This window comes from Loxodonta africana, chromosome 17, assembly GCF_030014295.1.
Source record: "Loxodonta africana isolate mLoxAfr1 chromosome 17, mLoxAfr1.hap2, whole genome shotgun sequence".
Lineage (NCBI taxonomy): Eukaryota > Metazoa > Chordata > Mammalia > Proboscidea > Elephantidae > Loxodonta > Loxodonta africana.
In genome coordinates, this window is record NC_087358.1 from 60,094,107 (window position 1) to 60,111,893 (window position 17,787).

Below are 17,787 nucleotides of genomic sequence, written 5' to 3' on the forward strand. Positions count from 1 at the left end.
CACTCGTAAGACTTCAGACATCATATGTGGCTCACACTTCTTTCCTAAGCTCCAGTCGAGGTTCCCTATTCCTATAATTGCCAGCTGGACATCGCCAGACTTTCACACTGAACTCCTTGTGCTTCCACCCAACTCTACTCTTCTTTCTTTTAACCTCAATATAACAGTATTGCCGTTACCCAGCTTCCCAAAGTAAGAACCCTGAAGAACTTCTGGCTCCTCCATTTCTCCCTCTGACTTCATTCAAAAGGTCACTAGTGTATCTGTAGACCCTACCTGTAAAGCTTTTGTTTTTTTTTCTTCCCTTCCGTTCCTTCTTCCTTCCCTCCTTTTCTCCTTTCTTCCTCGTTTCATTCATCAAGTATTTTAGCACTTAATGTTACTGGAAGGTCCCTAGGTGATGAAAGTGGTTTATGCTTGACTGCTAACCTAAAGGTTGGTGGTTTGAACCCACCGAGGGGTACTTCGGGAAAAAAAGTCTAGCAATTTGCTTCTGTTAAGATTAAAAAAAAAAAAAACCTCACTGTGCTTGAGTCGATTCTAACTCATAGCAACCCTATAGAACAGAGTAGAATTGCCTCATAGGGTTTCCAAAGAGCAGCTAGTGGATTCAAACTGCCGACCTTTTGGTTAGCAGCCATAGCTCTTAATCACTGCACCACCAGGGCTCCCGTTAAGATTACAGCCAAGAAAATCTTACGGATCTCAGTTCTACTCTGTAACACGTGGAGCTGCCGTCAGTCAGAATCGACTGACAGCAACTAACAACAACATTACAGGAACTAAGCTAGCTGAGCAGGATTTCAATGGTAAATAAGATAGGTACAGCCCCTGGCCACAGTCACAGCTTATAATCTAATAGGAAATACAGACAATTAAGCAAATATAATAGGTACATATGTGATGAGTGTTATGCTATGGAGCATTCAGCATGCTTGGAGACTTAACCTAAGGGCTGAGGAAGGCCTACTGCCCAGAGTGATGTTTGTGATATAAGAATTAAAGAGGTAAAGGGAAGGAAGAGTGTTCCAGGTAGAGAGAACAGTATGTGTAAAGACTTGGATGTAATAGTGAGCAGGAGAGCTGGAAATGTCTGCAAGAAGTCAAAGGCTAGAGCGGCATTGAGGAAGGGCACGGTAAGAACAGGTCTAGGAAGACAGGCAGGGTCTAGCTCTACGAAGCCTTGGAAGCCATGTAATAGAGATTGGACTATTTCCTAAAAGCACTTAGAAGTCACTGAAGTAGAGGAGTAACAGTATCAGATTTTCATTTTTGGAAACTCACTCTGGTGGAATGGACTGGTGGAGAGAAGAAGGAAAGCAGTTTGGAAACTCCTTTATAAATTCAGGCAGTAGATGATTAGGCAGGTGGCCTAATCTCGGGGGCAGAGAGAAGTGGATGGATTTAAGAGATACTTAGAAAAAGGAACTAATGGACTTGGTGGTGAACTGGTTGTGGAGGATGAAGGAGATGAAGTAAAAGTTCTGCCTTGGGCAACAGGGTGGAATATGGTGCCTTTTACTGGGTAAGAAATAGGGGAAGTGAAGTGAATTTTCTAGGTTGGGAAGGGAGGGAGGTTTAGTTTTTTAAAAGGCAGTTTCATCTTGGAAATGTTTACTTTGAAATGCCCATTTCCCATATCTCCTCGGCCATCTCCCACTCACTGTCATTACTCCACGCAGCTAGCCAGCTTTCCCCAGACTCCTGGAAAGGACCCTATTTGGTCTCCTACCTTCAGGCCAATCCACAACTGGTTTAGTTATTTTTCTAAAACAGAGATCTCATCAGGTCACTCCGGACTTCATTTTTAAAGCTCTGATAGTTGCTTTGAGGAAATGCTAGAAGCCTAACCTAGGAAAGAATTTCTGTAAATATCCTGAGAAAATGAAACAGTTATAGTTATTTGTTCTTTCAATCATAATTTTCCCCTGGAACAGAAAATCCTCCAGATTACTTTAACTGAATGGATACATAAATAGTGTCTTATTTTTCCACTATAAAAGTTATACATACTCATTTTTCTCACTAGAAATTTTAGAACACAAAACATTACCCAAAGTGCAAATGCTCAAAAAAAAAAAAAAAAAAAAAATCTGCTACCATTTTGGTTTTGTCCCTGTGCATACTTATCCTTACTTACTGGCCATTATTGTATACATACAATTTGTATCTTTCAATAAAAATTAAAATAAAATAATTTTGTATTAGTTTTAACTCTTATCATGGATAATTTTTAAGGAGTGAAAATAAAAAAGGGGAGAAGGAATGCGAGATCCTCAAAAATACAAATTATCTCGCGAGAATGGTGCTTACATTTATCATTACTGTTCTGTCCCACTGTGTTCTTCATGACAATGTACTGGAAAGAAGGACCCTCATAGTGAGAGGAGTCAGAGGCCTTTAATTGGATGGTTAGGAGAAGAAGTAGGGGATATGTAAAATCCTACAACCAGGAATCAAACTGAGGACAGGAAAGAAACATGCTTCCAGTTTCTATGAGATAAAAGATCAGGGACCAAGACTTTTAAGAACACTGAAGGATTCTGGAACTCCTATAACTTCCTCAGGTTTATAATTTTAATTACCCTGTTTTTTCAGAGTGATTTGTTTTTAAAGAAAAAGGGCCCTGGGCTTATCTTCCTGGACAAGAAGAAAATAAAGAACTTAAGAAACTTCTTCCATATTCAGTCAAAGGGGAAACAAACCAAACCAATCCCACTGCCACTGAGTCGATTCTGACTCATAGCGACCTTACAGGACAGAGTAAAAGTGCCCTATAGGGTTTCCAAGGCTATAATCCTTACAGAAGCAGAGCGCCATATCTTTCCTGCAGAGTGGCTCGTGGGTTTGAACCGCCAACCTTTTGGTTAGCAGCCAAGTGTTTAATCACTGAGCAACCAGGGCTCCTCAGTCGAGGAGAAGGAAAACCCCAACCACTAGAGTAGGAAATAAAAGGGCTAAAGAGGAATGAAAGCAAGGAGAAAATTAGTCTAGAAATAGGATTTGAGCTATGAGTGATGGCCCTGGGACTTAACTATCGAAGGATCAGCAACTGAAGCAACTGAACTGTTGAAGGATCCCCTCAATAGCAAATAAACTCCCATGCTTGCAGCCCTCTACAAGTCTCACTCCAACAGGTTCCTGACAGCCAGCTGCCCTTTTTCTCTGAAGTTTTGCCTACAGAGCCCTATGGTGGAGGTGTACCAGTCCTTTTAGTACAGTACAAGATCACCTTAATCCTCGGGCCAGCCCTGTGAGTGGGAGGGAATGTACCCATTTGGGGGGGGGGGCAAACTTAAATTCTAAGGAGTTAAGAAAGAATCTTGCACCAGTGAGATTTTGAAGGCAAATCTGTCTGACTCAGATGGGGCTGTTTTCTATTTTGCCCTGTTGCACAACAGAACGTCAGGAGGTGGCCACCCTGAACTGATTTGCATGAGGGTTTATGGAGTCAGGGATCTGTCATTCCAGGGTTATCCCATCTCCTAAAACCCGCATCTGGGACCTCCCTGCATGGTATCTAAGGTTTGGGAGAGAAAACCAGTGAGGAAGTCAAGCAGTATCTTTTCTTCTGTAGTAATTTTTAAACGGGTTCCAGGTGAGTGTTTGCCACTGCCAACGTCCAACTTTCCTTCCTGCTCTGAAATACCTTTACTTTGGGCATTCCTTCCAGTTCCAGTTGAACAGAGTTGGTTCAGTGTGTATAATATTCAGAGACGTCCTTTGTAACGTATCTTTGTTCCCTCGTAGAAAAGCTGCTCTTTGAATATGACAGACATATACCAACCACAGTTAAATACAGAAACCAATACTGCAGAAAATCAGGAGAAGTAAACTGCAGCTGGTTTTTATTTTCAGCTTTAAATTTTTCATCAAATATTTAACCTCCTACCTCTTTCCTTAAAATGCCTCAAAGTATACTAGATCAGAGGCTAAGAGATTTAGGCTATAATCCTTGCTTAATCCCTCTCAGATGGAGTCAAGATTGGTTCATCCAAAGAGAGGGGCCAGACCAGCTGGTTTCTAAGAACTTACACTCTGATATTATTTAATCCTTTCACAAACTAAGAGATGCTATTATATGAGCACTAGAAATTTTCTATTTTCCAAATTCTCTCAATGAACACGCATAACTTATGTAACCAAAAAAAAAAATCATGAAAGCTCAAGAGTAAATAATACTAAATATTCGCAAGGAGCATTAACAGAGTAAAAAAAGACCCAGAAGTCAGAGGAGAAGACATACATTTCAATGGCACTAAAAGCTTGCATGACTTGTAAAACACACTTACTTAACAAAGCTTCCTGTCGAAGTCATAGCCTCCTTTTCAAACAGGAATAATAAAAATCTACATCCTGCAATTTGAAATGCTGCATTGCTATAAATGGCACAGACATGCTTTTGGGTAGTTTGGTCAGCCATTAAGGTACGACCGCAGCAGCCATGACAAATATTGTACAGAAGAAAAAAAAATCAATGTGTCTGCAGGAAAAAAAAAAAAAAAAGATTCAAAATAAATATGAAAGTAGTCACTAACAAATACTGGATGGACAAACAAAATTGGTAGAGAGAATGTGGCAGAATGGCAAAAAATTTCCAGACTATAATTCAGGCAACTTCATAGGGAGGGGTTTGATAAGGAACAAATAATAATATAAAATAAAGATGAATGTTACTATATTTGACAAAACCAAGTATTTCACAGCCTAGGACCTCCAGCATGCTTAGTTATCAAATTCCCTGCTGCCACTCCCAGCTGGGGACACAGGCAAGCAAGATTCTGGACAAACTGTTCAGTCTCTTTACAGATATTAGACAATTATGCTGGCATAGCAACATGGGATATTTCCAATGGTGCACAGTAGCAGACTGCCAGGGCTCAGCTCAAATTATTAATTAGCAAAATTCACACCTTCTTTAATTTTGGCAATAAAATATTCACAGTATCTCAATATTAAATAATTCAACAAATATTTACTAAACCCGTACCAGGGGAAAAACTAAGTCCCTGATACCGGCAAGCTTATAATTAAATAGATAGGATAAGATACAAAGAATTATTTAATAATAAGTAACAAAGCGTTCTGCTTAAAAAACCAAACTCATTGTTGTCCAATCGATTCCAACTCATATTGACCGCATAGGACAGAGGAGAACTGTCCCGTAGGGTTTCCAAGGAGTGGCTGGTGGACTTGAACCGCCAACCTTTCGGTTAGCAGCCTAGTTCTTAAACACTGCACCACCAGGGCTCCCAGCTTAGTGAGCATTAAATACATGCTTACTGATTTTCTTAAGCACATAAGACATGTTAAAACCAAATGCTATAAAAATTCAGAAAAGAAAGCAGTTATTTCTAGCCCGGAAAAATGGATATGATTTAATGTCCTTGTATAAATAAATCAAGGAATTAAGTTGGTTTAATAAAATTAATCTAGAAAACACATCCTCAATAAAAGTTCAATATTGGTACAATTCTAAATAAAATATTTATATTCCTGAAAATGGGTCAACACTCTTGGACAAAAAATAAAGAAGAGCATATCTGATCTCTTTCAAAGAGACTTAGGAGGTACCACAACTAAATAGAATGGCCAGGCTTTGTTTAGATGCTGACTGGAACAAACCACTTGTAAAATGATACTTTTGAGATAATCAAGAAGTGAAAGCAGATGGGGTACCAGATTATATTAAAGCATTACTGTTAATTTGTTACGTGTAATAATGGAATTGTGCTTATGTTAGAGATAGCGAGAAGTCCATAAAGATTATATGATATGTACTAAAAATGACATGCAAAAAAATGTTTGGGAGAAGAGATGAAGCAAAATGGACAAAATACTGATAATTGTTAAAGCTGCGTGAGGGGTACAGGGAGTTCATTATATATTCTATTTTTTATAGAGCATGTAACATTTTTTTATAATAAAAATTTTTAAATGTCCTGTACTTTGTATGTACAGCAGGCTCTCACCTTTTATAAACACTCAGCAAGTTAGTTATTTTATTATTATTGTTATTTCTATTTATTATATTATGAATAATATTATCATTATATTATTATTTCTGCTACTACTACTAGTATAAGAATTAGTGCGGTATGGTGAAAAAACAATGAGCTTTTTCAGTCTAAGACCTAAATGCCATTAGCTAGCTATGTGATCTTGTAAATATTTTAACCTTTTTGAGCCTCAGTTGTAAAATGTAAAAAGTAAAAATATTTACCTCAAAAGAGTTATTGTAGAGCTAAATGAGATGATATAAAAGTATGCTGAAAATGTAAAACGTACAAATATTACCATCGTTAATCCTAATTCATAAAAAATTTATAATTCAATTGTAGATTAAATCAAACACATATCATAACAACCTTAAAAGAGAAATGAATCATAACAAGGAGAAAATACTATAAAAGTCTGAAGGAAAACAAGATCACTTCTCTTTAGGAGAACCTAAGAAAGGCTGCATAGAGAAGAAACCATCTGCACTCTTGACTACCAGCTGAATATGCATAGGCAAGATGAGGGTGGCACTAGATGAAGCAAACAACAGGAGCAAAGGTGGGACAGCAGAAGTGTGTGGTACCCAGGCAGAGTAAGAACCTGCACTTTGGAAGAACTAGAGTTATAAATGGAGTTTGGAGCCAAGTCATAGGTGGTTTTGAGCATCTCTCCTCAAAAGGGATTTTAAGAGATGCTTCTTAAGATTTTTTTTTTCTTAAGATTTCTCTTTCTGTTGAGAGATCAGACATTGCCATGAAATTGAAAAAGAGAACCTAAAGATTTAATATCGTAAAAGCATGAAGAACATGAGAGTCAAGATAGAGGAAGCATTCTACACGAAAATCAGCCAGAGCTCACTTTTTATTTGATAATAAAGAAATAATGTATCAGAATTTTGGTAAAGGCAAAAAATATGGGCTATAGAACGAAAACTTGACATTAAAAATTTCACCAAACTGCTATTATTTGGTAAAATGATACAAAGGAAGAAAAAAAAAAAAGGTAAATAAACCCTGGCAAGTGTTTTACTGGACTATAATCATTTAGAAGTGATTATGAATTTTTGCTTGTCATTAAATATAAATTTTGGTGACTTGCTGTGCAAATTTGTCTAATATCAGAAACTAAACAATATAATTAAATGAAGAAAACACTGCATGTTTAAGAAGAATTTTTACGTAAAGGTTCCTGAGTATTTTAAAACACCACATTGCTAAAATAAAATTCCCTACAATTAATCGGATAAAATTCAACTGCCTTACAAAACTCATGTATTTCTTTTTTTCTTTTATTACTTAAACTTGACTTTTATTTTTTATCTTTTAAAATTTTTATTTTGTTGTTGCTCAAAATTCATATATTCTGATTTTAAAACAGAAGTTTATTCTCAAGGACTTTATGAAACACAAAGAATTGACACAATTACAGGCTGATTCTACAACTCAAAGTTTTCACAGTAAGTATTTTATATGCCAAGTGGAATGCAGCCATACTAGTCAAAAGCAAATCAAGTATGGGAAGGAAGAGAAGGCAGGGAGCTTATTCTGGAGATGGAGCCAGGGCAGAAAAAGCATCACTGGCTAGAAAATAAATAGCCATTTCTCTTTTTTTCTCTCTCTGGAAAGCTAAAATAAATAGAAAGTCATGCTATGATTAAAAAAAAAAAAAAAACCATGAAAGTCCTAATTGTGTGAAAGGTGTACATGATTTTATAATTACAGCACGGAGAAAATAACACATGTCACAGCACACTGAAGTGGTTCTACAATATGCAGCAGATGCTAAGTGACCACCAAACACCTATCACTTCAGGGTACCCTAGCCCTTTTGGCTGAAGGTAGCAATTCTGCTTCACTTTGCCTATGTGCTGTGCCATAAAATTCCTCATAGGAAATAGGATTAAAAAAAATTTTTTTTTTAATTTCACCAAAATAAGATATGTGCTACTTTATTTTGATAAGTGCTATTTATGGGACTGTTTATAAGTTTCCCAGCAGATGTGAAATCTGACATAATCCAGATCCTTAGAAAAAATAATATCTGGAAGGAAAAGGTGGGGCTGAGCTTAATGAAGATGATAAACCTTGAGATATCTCAAAATCAAGTTATCCCCTTAAATTTCCTCATCATAAAAGCTGTCACTAGTAACAGAATAACCTGCCAAAGCATTTCTACATTTACAATGTTAACTGCTAGAAAGTTTCTTCATGGACTTCAGCCAGTCGCTAGTTTGCAAACAGAAGGCTGGGTGGACTGTATCCACAGAGGCAGTTTGTTGGAAGAGCATTCATTCCAAATTTATTGTATAATCATACCAACCCACTGCAGATATCTCTGTCAGTATTTAATCCTCAAACCTTCATTCCATAGTGATTTTTTTTTTTGAACAGTCATCATTTAATACTTTAGAAAGAGAACAAGAAAGTAAGGAGCCTGATCAACTGCTTCAAACGGTTCACTTGGTTTGAAAATAGACCAAATGATTAAAATAGGCATTTTCCCAGATGGCTGTCACTTTGCATTTGGGTGAAACTACCAGTGAAGCTACCCGTGAGAGTCAGAGCTGGCAGTCCCAACCTACCCCTTGTACCTCGCTCGCTTGTCTTTTTCTTTTCTCCATTGCTTTGTGTCATAAAATGGAAATAAGGTGAGAAGAGACATAAAAACTAAGAGGTACCAAAATACTGCTGATAAACAAAGCAGGGCATTTTCAAAGGTACTGAAAAGGAACCTGAGTCACTGTGATCTCAAGAATATACACATTTTAGGACAAGGGCCATTCCTCTCCCACAGGATCAGGCTCTGAGGAAAACTCAGGGAAAGAGAACATATAATCTCAATACCAATCCACTCCAAAGCACATTGCTGTGGGTGCTTGCTCTGCATTCACAAATACTGGAGGTGGCTTTGTTCTCCCTCATACATATCAGATGGAACCCATAGAATCTAACAATAGAATCTTGCTCAGAACTTAACATAGACATTAGCTTGCTTTTTAAAATTTTTTTTATTGCAATGAAATATATGTAACAAAACATTTGAACCACTTCTACATGTACAATTCAGTGACAAGAGCTACATCCACCATGTTATGCAATAATCATCGTTTCTATATTGTTCATTGCCCTTAACAGAAAGAGTACCGCTTCAGCAACTCCCTCTCATTTCCCTCTCCCACCCACCCCAGGCAACCGCTAATAAACTGCGGAAGACATCAGCTTTTGAAAACATATTTGAAAGAAACTGAAGTCAATTAAGTTATTTAAAAAGTTATATTTAGACTTTAACCAGTCATCTTGGTCCAATTTTCACTTCCTGCCCTGGTAAACATAAGCTTGGGCAAAGTTATACATCATTTAATTAGCTAAATACTAATTAGCATTTAATTAGTATTAGAAAATTTTAGGTAATTAGTATTTCATTATTGTGTCTTGGTGATAATGCTGCCAAGTCTCTGATCCTATCAGTATATAACCATACCCAGGCCAATGAACCACATAACTATTTACTCTCTAGAATGGGCAGTCCCTAGAGTCTACCTAGTTCATTTGTTTCCTTCACAGTTGCAAGTATACAGAAGAGGAAACTTAGTCAATCTGTCTTAGGATCTCCTGAAAATAATCCAACCAAGCCTAAATTTTAAATTCATATTACATCTAAATCATTTCGACCATGCCTTAGGAATTATTCTAACTAGTCCTCTAATACAGAGCCCTGGTGGCCCAGGGGTTAAGTCCTTGGCTGCCAACTGAAAGGTCGGCAATTCGAACACACCAGCCATTCCATGAGAGAACTATGTGCAAGTATGATTCCGTAAAGACCACAGCCTCAAAAACCCTAAGGGTCAGTTCTGCTCTGTCTCATAGGGTCACTACGAGTCAGAATCAACTCTACAGCACCTAACAACAAGTCTTCTAATAGGGTAAATTTGGGTGGCACAAATGATTAAGCGCTCGACTACTTGCAGTTTGAACCCACCCGTGGGCACCTTGGAAGACAGCACTGGCAGTCTACTTCCAAATAGTCACAGCCTTGAAAACCCCATGGAGTACAGCTCAATTCTGACACACATGGGGTTACTAAGAGCTAGAATCAATCCTATGGCAACTAATGACAACAACAATCCTCTAATAACCAGTAATTTATTCAGCAAATATATGGTGAATGCTTACTACATGCAAGGCATCAGGGAGGATGCAAAAATAACACACACACTTTTCTCAGGGGCTTTTAGTAGACAGATCACAGGTAGACACTTAAGTCTAACACAGGGCCAAGAGAAAGCTATAAATGATCTGTTTGGCTGCTAACCAAAAGGTCAGCAGTTCAAATCCACCAGACACTCCTTGGAAACCCTAGAGGCAGTTCTACTCTGCCCTACAGGGTCACTGTGAGCTGGAATCAACTCAACACATGGGTTTGGCTTTTTGTTGTTGTTGTTGTTATAAATAGTTCAGAGAAGGGATCAACCTCTGGGCTGAAGTGGTCTGGAAAGGCTTTATTAAAGAAGCGCCTTGGAAAACACCCATTTCAATTCTATCATTTTACAGATAAGAAAAAGAAAAGAAGGAAAATTCTTGGGAGAAGGAATAGCAATTTACCAATATCACATACAGAATTGAAAAACGTAGTGGCATAGACTGAATTATGTCTCCCTAAAAATGTGTGTATTAACTTGGTTAGGCCATGATTCCCAGTATTCTGTGGTTGTCCTCCACTTCGTGATTGTAATTTTATGTTAAAGACGATTAGGGTGGGATTGTAACACCCTTACCCAGGTCACATTCCTGACCCAACATAAAGAGAGTTTCCCTGGGGTGTGGCCTGCACCACTTTTTCTCTCTCAAGAGATAAAAAAGGAAGGGAAGCAAGCAGAGAGTTGGGGGCCTCATACCACCAAGAAAGTAGTACCGCCTGGAGCAGAGCACATCCTTTGGACCTGAGGTTCCTGTGCTGAGATGCTCCCAGACCAAGGGAAGACAGATGCATCACAAGGACTTTCTTTCAGAGCCCACAGAGAAAGAAAGCCTTCCCTTGGGGCCGGCGCCCTGAATTCGGACTTCTAACCTACTGGACTGTGAGAGAATAAACTTCTCTTTGTTAAAGCTATCCACTGTGGTATTTCTGTTACAGCAGCACTAGATGACTAAGACAACTGGAGAAGAAGGCAGAACTCCGGCTTCCCAGCTTACTTCTCTCCTGCGACACCTACCAATTACCACTCCAAGACTGAATGGATTTCAAAGGGTAAAGACAGGGAAATGAGAGCACACTGGCCATGTGGCAAAGATCAGAAGCTGCAATAAAACACACAGAGGGTTTGTTTGGGGAACAGAGTGTTGAATTTAGCCCAAGATGAGAGTTTGAGAGGACAACTAAGGCACTGGGCTGAAAGCAGGGTGGGATGAGACGATGGAGAGCATCAAATGACAGAGAGTCTAGAGAGACTCTTTCACTAGATAATTTAAAGGACACAGGTGGCAGAATCTAAAATCTAAAAGTTCCTTCAACATTGGTATTGTATGATGCTGACTGTTCTAGAGGTTTATAATCAAAGAACAGAAAACCCTTCTGCTATAAAAAAGGCCCTCTGTAAGTATCAAACTCACATTGAATGCAATGTCTTTGTCTTCCCATTCTCCAATGGGAAGGGTGGCAGAACAGGTGTAAAAGCAGGCAAGACGCTGTGACAGGCTGACTGCAGTTAGAGTCTGCGATACCACTGACAGACAGAAGGTTGTGATACCCCACATCTTCTGTCTCTCCTTCCTGAGGATCTTCAACCTACAGCCTCCGTGCACTTGGTTCCTGAGCCAATCCTGGCCAAGCTTGAAAGTCAGCAGGATCTCCCTTCCTCACCAGATGCTGGGGTCCGACCATGTACCTACAGCGCTTTAGCTGCTCTTCCCCTCACCCACCCATTCCATTGCCCAATCTTCTCTCTGCCTTAGTGTCTTGTTCCCTTCTCTGGACAGGAAACAGACTGGAGGTGGCATACTAGATGTCACAGCACCATTTGTATAGCACTCTAGAGTAATTTCAAAGGACTTTCACAGCCTCTTTTTCACTTATCATAAAGCAGAAGCAAAGGTCTGTCTCATCCATTCCCTCACTCTGCACAATTCCCCACAACCTCCCAGAGGTTAACTATACCCCTTGTCTCTCTGGTCACTGGCTAGGCTCCAGTTTTAACCTGGACTGAAACCCTGACTCTATTACCTACTTGACTGTGAGTACTGCCCTTGCCAAGAAACTCCTAATGCATCCCACCTACTAAACCCCTGGGACATCAGTGCCATCTGGGATATTTCAAGGACACTTAGACATTACAACTTGACTTTTAGGGATCTTCCTTTTAAGGCTGCTTCTGAGCAAAATTATTCAAGCCCCAGCTCTGTATATCCTTGGTCTATTCTCTTCACCATGCTGGTCTGCTGCTACCTGAGATGCCAGCAGATTCTGTGGTTAAGGCCATTCAGGAGATGGTAGGAGTTATATAAATGACACACTAAGTATACCAGGGTTTAACTACTTATGTAAAGTTTGTGAAGCACTCTGAGCTACATAAGACTTAAAAGTCCACGTAGTTATCATTCTTCAAAGTAGGACGAGAACTTGTATTCCTGGGTGTCAGTATCATGGCCCAAATACTGGACTGTTAATCCATCTTCATCCTCCTACTCTGGTATGTAGATTCATCAGGACAAATAATTTTTCAGTAAAGGAAAGTCGGTAGAACTTTCCAAATAGTGAGGAAAAGGCCATAATTTATTATTCTTTTTTATTCTTCTTTTAAAACAATGAAATAAGAGAATATTAAAATACCTTTTAAACTGCACAGTGAGACACACGTTTTCTTTTTAGCTGGCGGCACAGGGAATTTCATACGAGCCAGGCCCTGTGTAAAGTGCTTTCCATGCATTATCTCATTTGATGTTTATATTAGGCCTATACGGTGCACGCTGTTTTTATTCCCAAGCTAGACATCATGAAAGTGAGCTAAGATAAGCAATTTGCCCAAAGTCACACAGCCAGATGTGAAGAAGTTGCTATCTGAACTCAGGCAGCTATCTTCCAAGTCTGTGCTCAACTACTAAACCTTACAACTGATCCACTGTTATTAAAAAAGAAAAGGAAAATCAGTATTTAAAATGCTAAGTTTGACAGGCACTAAATACACAAAGATAATGTATCACTTTTACAAGTAAAAAAAAAAAAAAAAGAGCCCAAATAAACTCCTTCAGAAAGCTTGTTGCTCTTAAGACTAACTTAAAAAACAAACAAACACAGGTGCTCTTTGCTGTGGGTCTGAGGATTCATGTAGGGAAAATTATCAGAGACCTCTAAACAGAAAACATCCATCCATTCGTGCATATATATTCTGAGTATCTGCTACGTAGCAGGTACTGCTCTAGGATCTGAGGATACTAGAGAAGTGTGGTCCCTGCCCTGGAGGACCAGACTGACAGGTGGGAAGACAGGCCTTCACTGTGTAACTACAGTAGCACATGGCCAGTGTGACAAGAAGGGCGTATAAACAGGGGAAACCTAACTCAGCCAGAGACAAGGGAAGGCCTTCCCCCTAGAAGTCAGGGACAGGGCATGTAGAAAGGGGGTAAGGGGTGCTCCATGGAGAGGGAAGAGCACCCACTAAGGACCAGAGAGGAGATAAGAAACTGAGGGAAGTTCAGAGTAGCTAAAACTAACACGGAGTGAGAGAAAGGAGGAGACCAGGGGTTTGGGCCAGAGAGGTGGTCAGAGGTCTGAGGCTGCGGGACATTTTAAGTCACACACAAGACTTCCGCTATATTCTAAGGACAAAAAAAAAAAACGTTGCCATCGAGTTGATTCTGACTCATAGCAACCCTATAGGACAGAGTAGAACTGCACCATAAGGTTTCCAAGGAGTGACTAGTACAATTGAACTGCTGACCTTTGGGTTAGCAGCTATAGCTCTTAACCACTATGCCACCAGGGTTTCCTTCTAAGGACAAAAACCCAAAAACCAAACCCATTGCCATCAAGTCAATTCTGACTTATAGCAACCCTATAGGACAGGGTAGAACTGCCCCAAAGAGTTTCCAAGGAGCACCTGGTGGATTCGAACTGCCAACCCTTTTGGTTAGCAGCTGTAGAACTTAACCACTACACCCCCAGGGTTTTTTGGTTTTTTCTAAGGACAAAAAAAAAGGACAAGGGGGAGGCAATTTAAGCAAAACCAAAAATGAGCTAATCAGATTTTGTTTCAGAAGTATCAATCTGGCTGCAGAGTTCACGGCAGACCAGAATAGGAGTAAGGTGGGGGTGGAGCTATGTTGGAAGCTACTGCGGTAACCCAGGTGACAGGTGATGGTGAGCTGGGACGGGGTGACAGACATGGGAAAGAAGAATAAATGTTTATGAGGTAGAAGTAACAGGATTTTATGACTGACTGAATGGGAAGGTGGGGTGATTTAAGTTCTGAGGTAATTCTAAAATTTAGAAGGCAGAAGACTCTCTTCTTTTAATTAAACCAGTCCCTCAATTGGGGGAAAAAAAGAATTATTTCCAAAAGCTCATTTGAATAAGGAGAAGAAACGCACTGCTTTTAAACTGTTACTATCATATATTCACTAGATCCTGGGATCCAGCCATAACTCACCTGGTTACCAACCAGTAATAGGTGTTCTCCAAGAAGAAAGTCTTTTAGCATATCTTCCATCACTATCGTGTGCTAGAGAAAAGAGATCTAGAGTTAACAGTGTTTTGAATAATCAAACTGAAATAAGGACGTTACTATAAAAATATCATCATGGGAAAAAATATCTATTATGATAGTCAATACTCAAACAATATGATTAAAGAACAACAACAAAACTAATGCTGTGGTTATAAGTAAGTTATATAACCAATTGGTCACCGATGCTGAAAACCAGAAATAATCTGCCTAAGCAAGACAAAGTCACTGACCAATATTTCAGTTTTAAAAATTCAATTCAAATATCTTTCCGCTATTAAAGTATGAAGAGTTGGCTTGTAATTCAATATTTACATTAACCTTTGTTAATGTAAATATGGGGCTCTGGCGGTACAGTGGTTAAGCCCTCAGCTGCTAACCAAAAGGCTGGCAGTTCGAATCTACCAGCCACTCCTTGGAAACCCTGTGGGGCAGTTGTACTCTGTCCTGCAGGGTCGCTATGAGTCAGAATCGACTCGAGAGCAATGGGTTTTAATGTAAACACACAATGAGTTGCTCAAAGAATTGGAGATTTCCATGGAACATTTTATACTAACTTCTTAACCATTACGTTCAAAACTATGTATCATTTTAAAAATATATGGTTTACCTTTCACACTTTTCAACTCAAATGACAACTGTATAAGAACAAGATTGTAGTTTTTTTTTTTATGATAGAGAAAAAATTACACTGCTATTTTGTATCTTGAAAAATAGCACTCCCATAAGTAGGTCACAAAGTATCATCATGGGGTAGGCACGGGGTGGACCTATATTACATCCCAGCACAGTTAATATCCCTATTACTTTCTCTTGGCTTTTCTTTATCAAGTCAATGATAGACTCATAAGTACTTAGTTACTGAGGTTCCCTATTTATAAAAGGTGGTCCCTAGATGTTACAAACAAATTAACACACTCGCTGCTAAAAAAAGATTGGTGGTTCGAGTTCACCCAAAGGCACCTTGGAAGAAAGGCCTGGCCTTCCTGGGGATATGCTTCTAAAAAATTAGCCATTGAAAACCTATGGAGGAAAGTTCTACTCTGATACACATGCAGGGTACCATGAGTTGGGTGACCATATCAATTTATTATCCATTCTGGAACACTTTTAAAAGTAAAAGAGATACTATTAATAGTTATGCTGGGACAAGAAGTATAAACAGGAACTCTCATAAGCAAACTGAGATATCTGACTGCCCCAGTTAAAAGGGAGTTCTAGACATAATTTCAGTCCGGGTTCTCGTGATAATCTAAGTCTAGGGCTCTCTTCCTGCCAAGATGTAAGTGCTAAAAATCAGTGCCAATTTCCAGTTTTTACAGTAATAAATGGGTTAATCTGCATGAGAAATAAAAAAGCTGGAATAAGCACTAGCATAGCTAAGTAAAAAACAATGTAAACACTGCAAAGTAATTCAAACAGTATTTATATTCTTTGCTATTCTCATGTCCTCCTATTTTGTGCCCTCATTACATCTAATTAGATTATTCAAATCAGTGCACATTAGCTAACTCTAAGGTCATCAACCTAATTCTTCTCCTAACCTCTCTGCCTACTCGGCACTACAGATAATTTCTTAAAAGTCTCCTCTCTCCCTTGTCTCACTGTCTCTCCTAACCCCTTCCTACCTCTCTAACAATTTCTCTTCTATAGTCTTCTTGGCTGAATCTTCTTCTTGTAGGATTTCCTTAAATACTGATTTGTCCCCTGGCGTATGCCTTCCTTTGGGGCCACAGGAGAGGTTGAGTATAAATGTAAGCTGTGCTTACTCAGACACCGACACCCACCTGAGGGGCGACCGAGGGCTGTGTGCAGAGTTGGGTGCTGGTACATCAGTGCTTGAAGAGCCACCTCTGATCTGCTCTGCTTTAGTCATCTCATCTACCTCATGGCTTCAACTACCAACTATATCGTTGTTGCTGTTGGGTGCTGTCAAGTCAATTTTTGACTCACAGTGACCCCACGTAACAGAGTACAATTGCCCCATACGGTTTCCTAGGCTGTAATCTTTATGGGAACAGAATATCAGGTTTTTTTCTCCCACAAAGCAGCTGGTGGATTTCAACCCCTGACCTTTCATTTAGCAGCTGAACATAACCATTGAGCCACCAGAACTCCTTACCAACTCTACGCTGATCCTCAATAGCAAGAATTTACTCCTGAACTCCAGCCCCGTATTTCCAAGTGACTATCAGATCACTTGGTTTTTCCCCAGGCTCCTCAAACTCAACATATCCAAAACTTGTCTCATTACTTTTTCCTTAACTTCATTTCTTATTCTGTACCTTTCACCCCAACCAGCAGCATCGTTTTTCTACCACCTGCCCAAACCCGTCATCACCGTGCTGCCCACATCACTCCTCCCTTATCGAGATTCAATTACACATCAAGTCTTAACAATTAAACCACCAAAAGGTGAACTGCATCTATCCTTTTGTTTCTGTCCCCACAGCTTTCAGTTATTTATCATCTCTGGCTTAGATTTTTAGCAGCCCATTTGGCTTCTATAATTTCAGGCTCTCTTCCATCACACTGTGTGATAACCAGGTGTACTTACTTGTCTGTCTCCCTCGTGAGATTATAAGCAACTTGAGCCTTGGAGCTCTACGCCTGCATGCATGTGCTCTTGTGTGTGTGTGAGAGAGACAACGTATATGCGTACATGTCAATATATATAGGATATATATGGAGTCCTCATGGCACAGTGGGTAAGAGTTCAGCTGCTAATCAGAAGGGGGGAGTTCCCATTCATCAGCTACTCCTTGGAAAAGATTTATTTAAGGATTGGTTTTTTGGTACATATCATATTAAAAAAAAAAATCAAACGTGTTGCCATTGAGTCAATTCCCACTCATAGTGACCCTATAGGATAGAGAAGAACTTCCCCATAGGATTTCCAAGGAGCAGCTGCTGGATTTGAACTGTGACCTTCTGGTTAGTAGCCAAGCTCTTAACTACTGTACCATAAGCGCTCCATATGATATATATATATATAAAAATCTCTGCATCTCAATACCTTGGTTCAAGGTCTGACGCATTGTAGGTATTTTAAAAACATTTTCAGATCTAAA

General features: G+C 39.3%; 1 protein-coding gene across 4 annotated transcripts in view; it reads right to left on the reverse strand.

Annotated features, from left to right (window-relative positions):
* The window catches only part of VWA8 (von Willebrand factor A domain containing 8), a 473,608-nt gene that overhangs the window by 241,813 nt on the left and 214,008 nt on the right, over nucleotides 1-17,787 (reverse strand). For all 4 annotated transcript variants that reach the window (XR_010318190.1, XM_003412602.4, XM_064270072.1 and 1 more), the window contains exon 20: nucleotides 14,642-14,713. Coding sequence is in view for 3 of the 4 variants with exons in the window: in XM_003412602.4 (XP_003412650.2) it covers nucleotides 14,642-14,713 (72 nt within the window). In the remaining variant the exon portion in view is untranslated. The remainder of the gene's footprint in view (nucleotides 1-14,641; nucleotides 14,714-17,787) is intronic.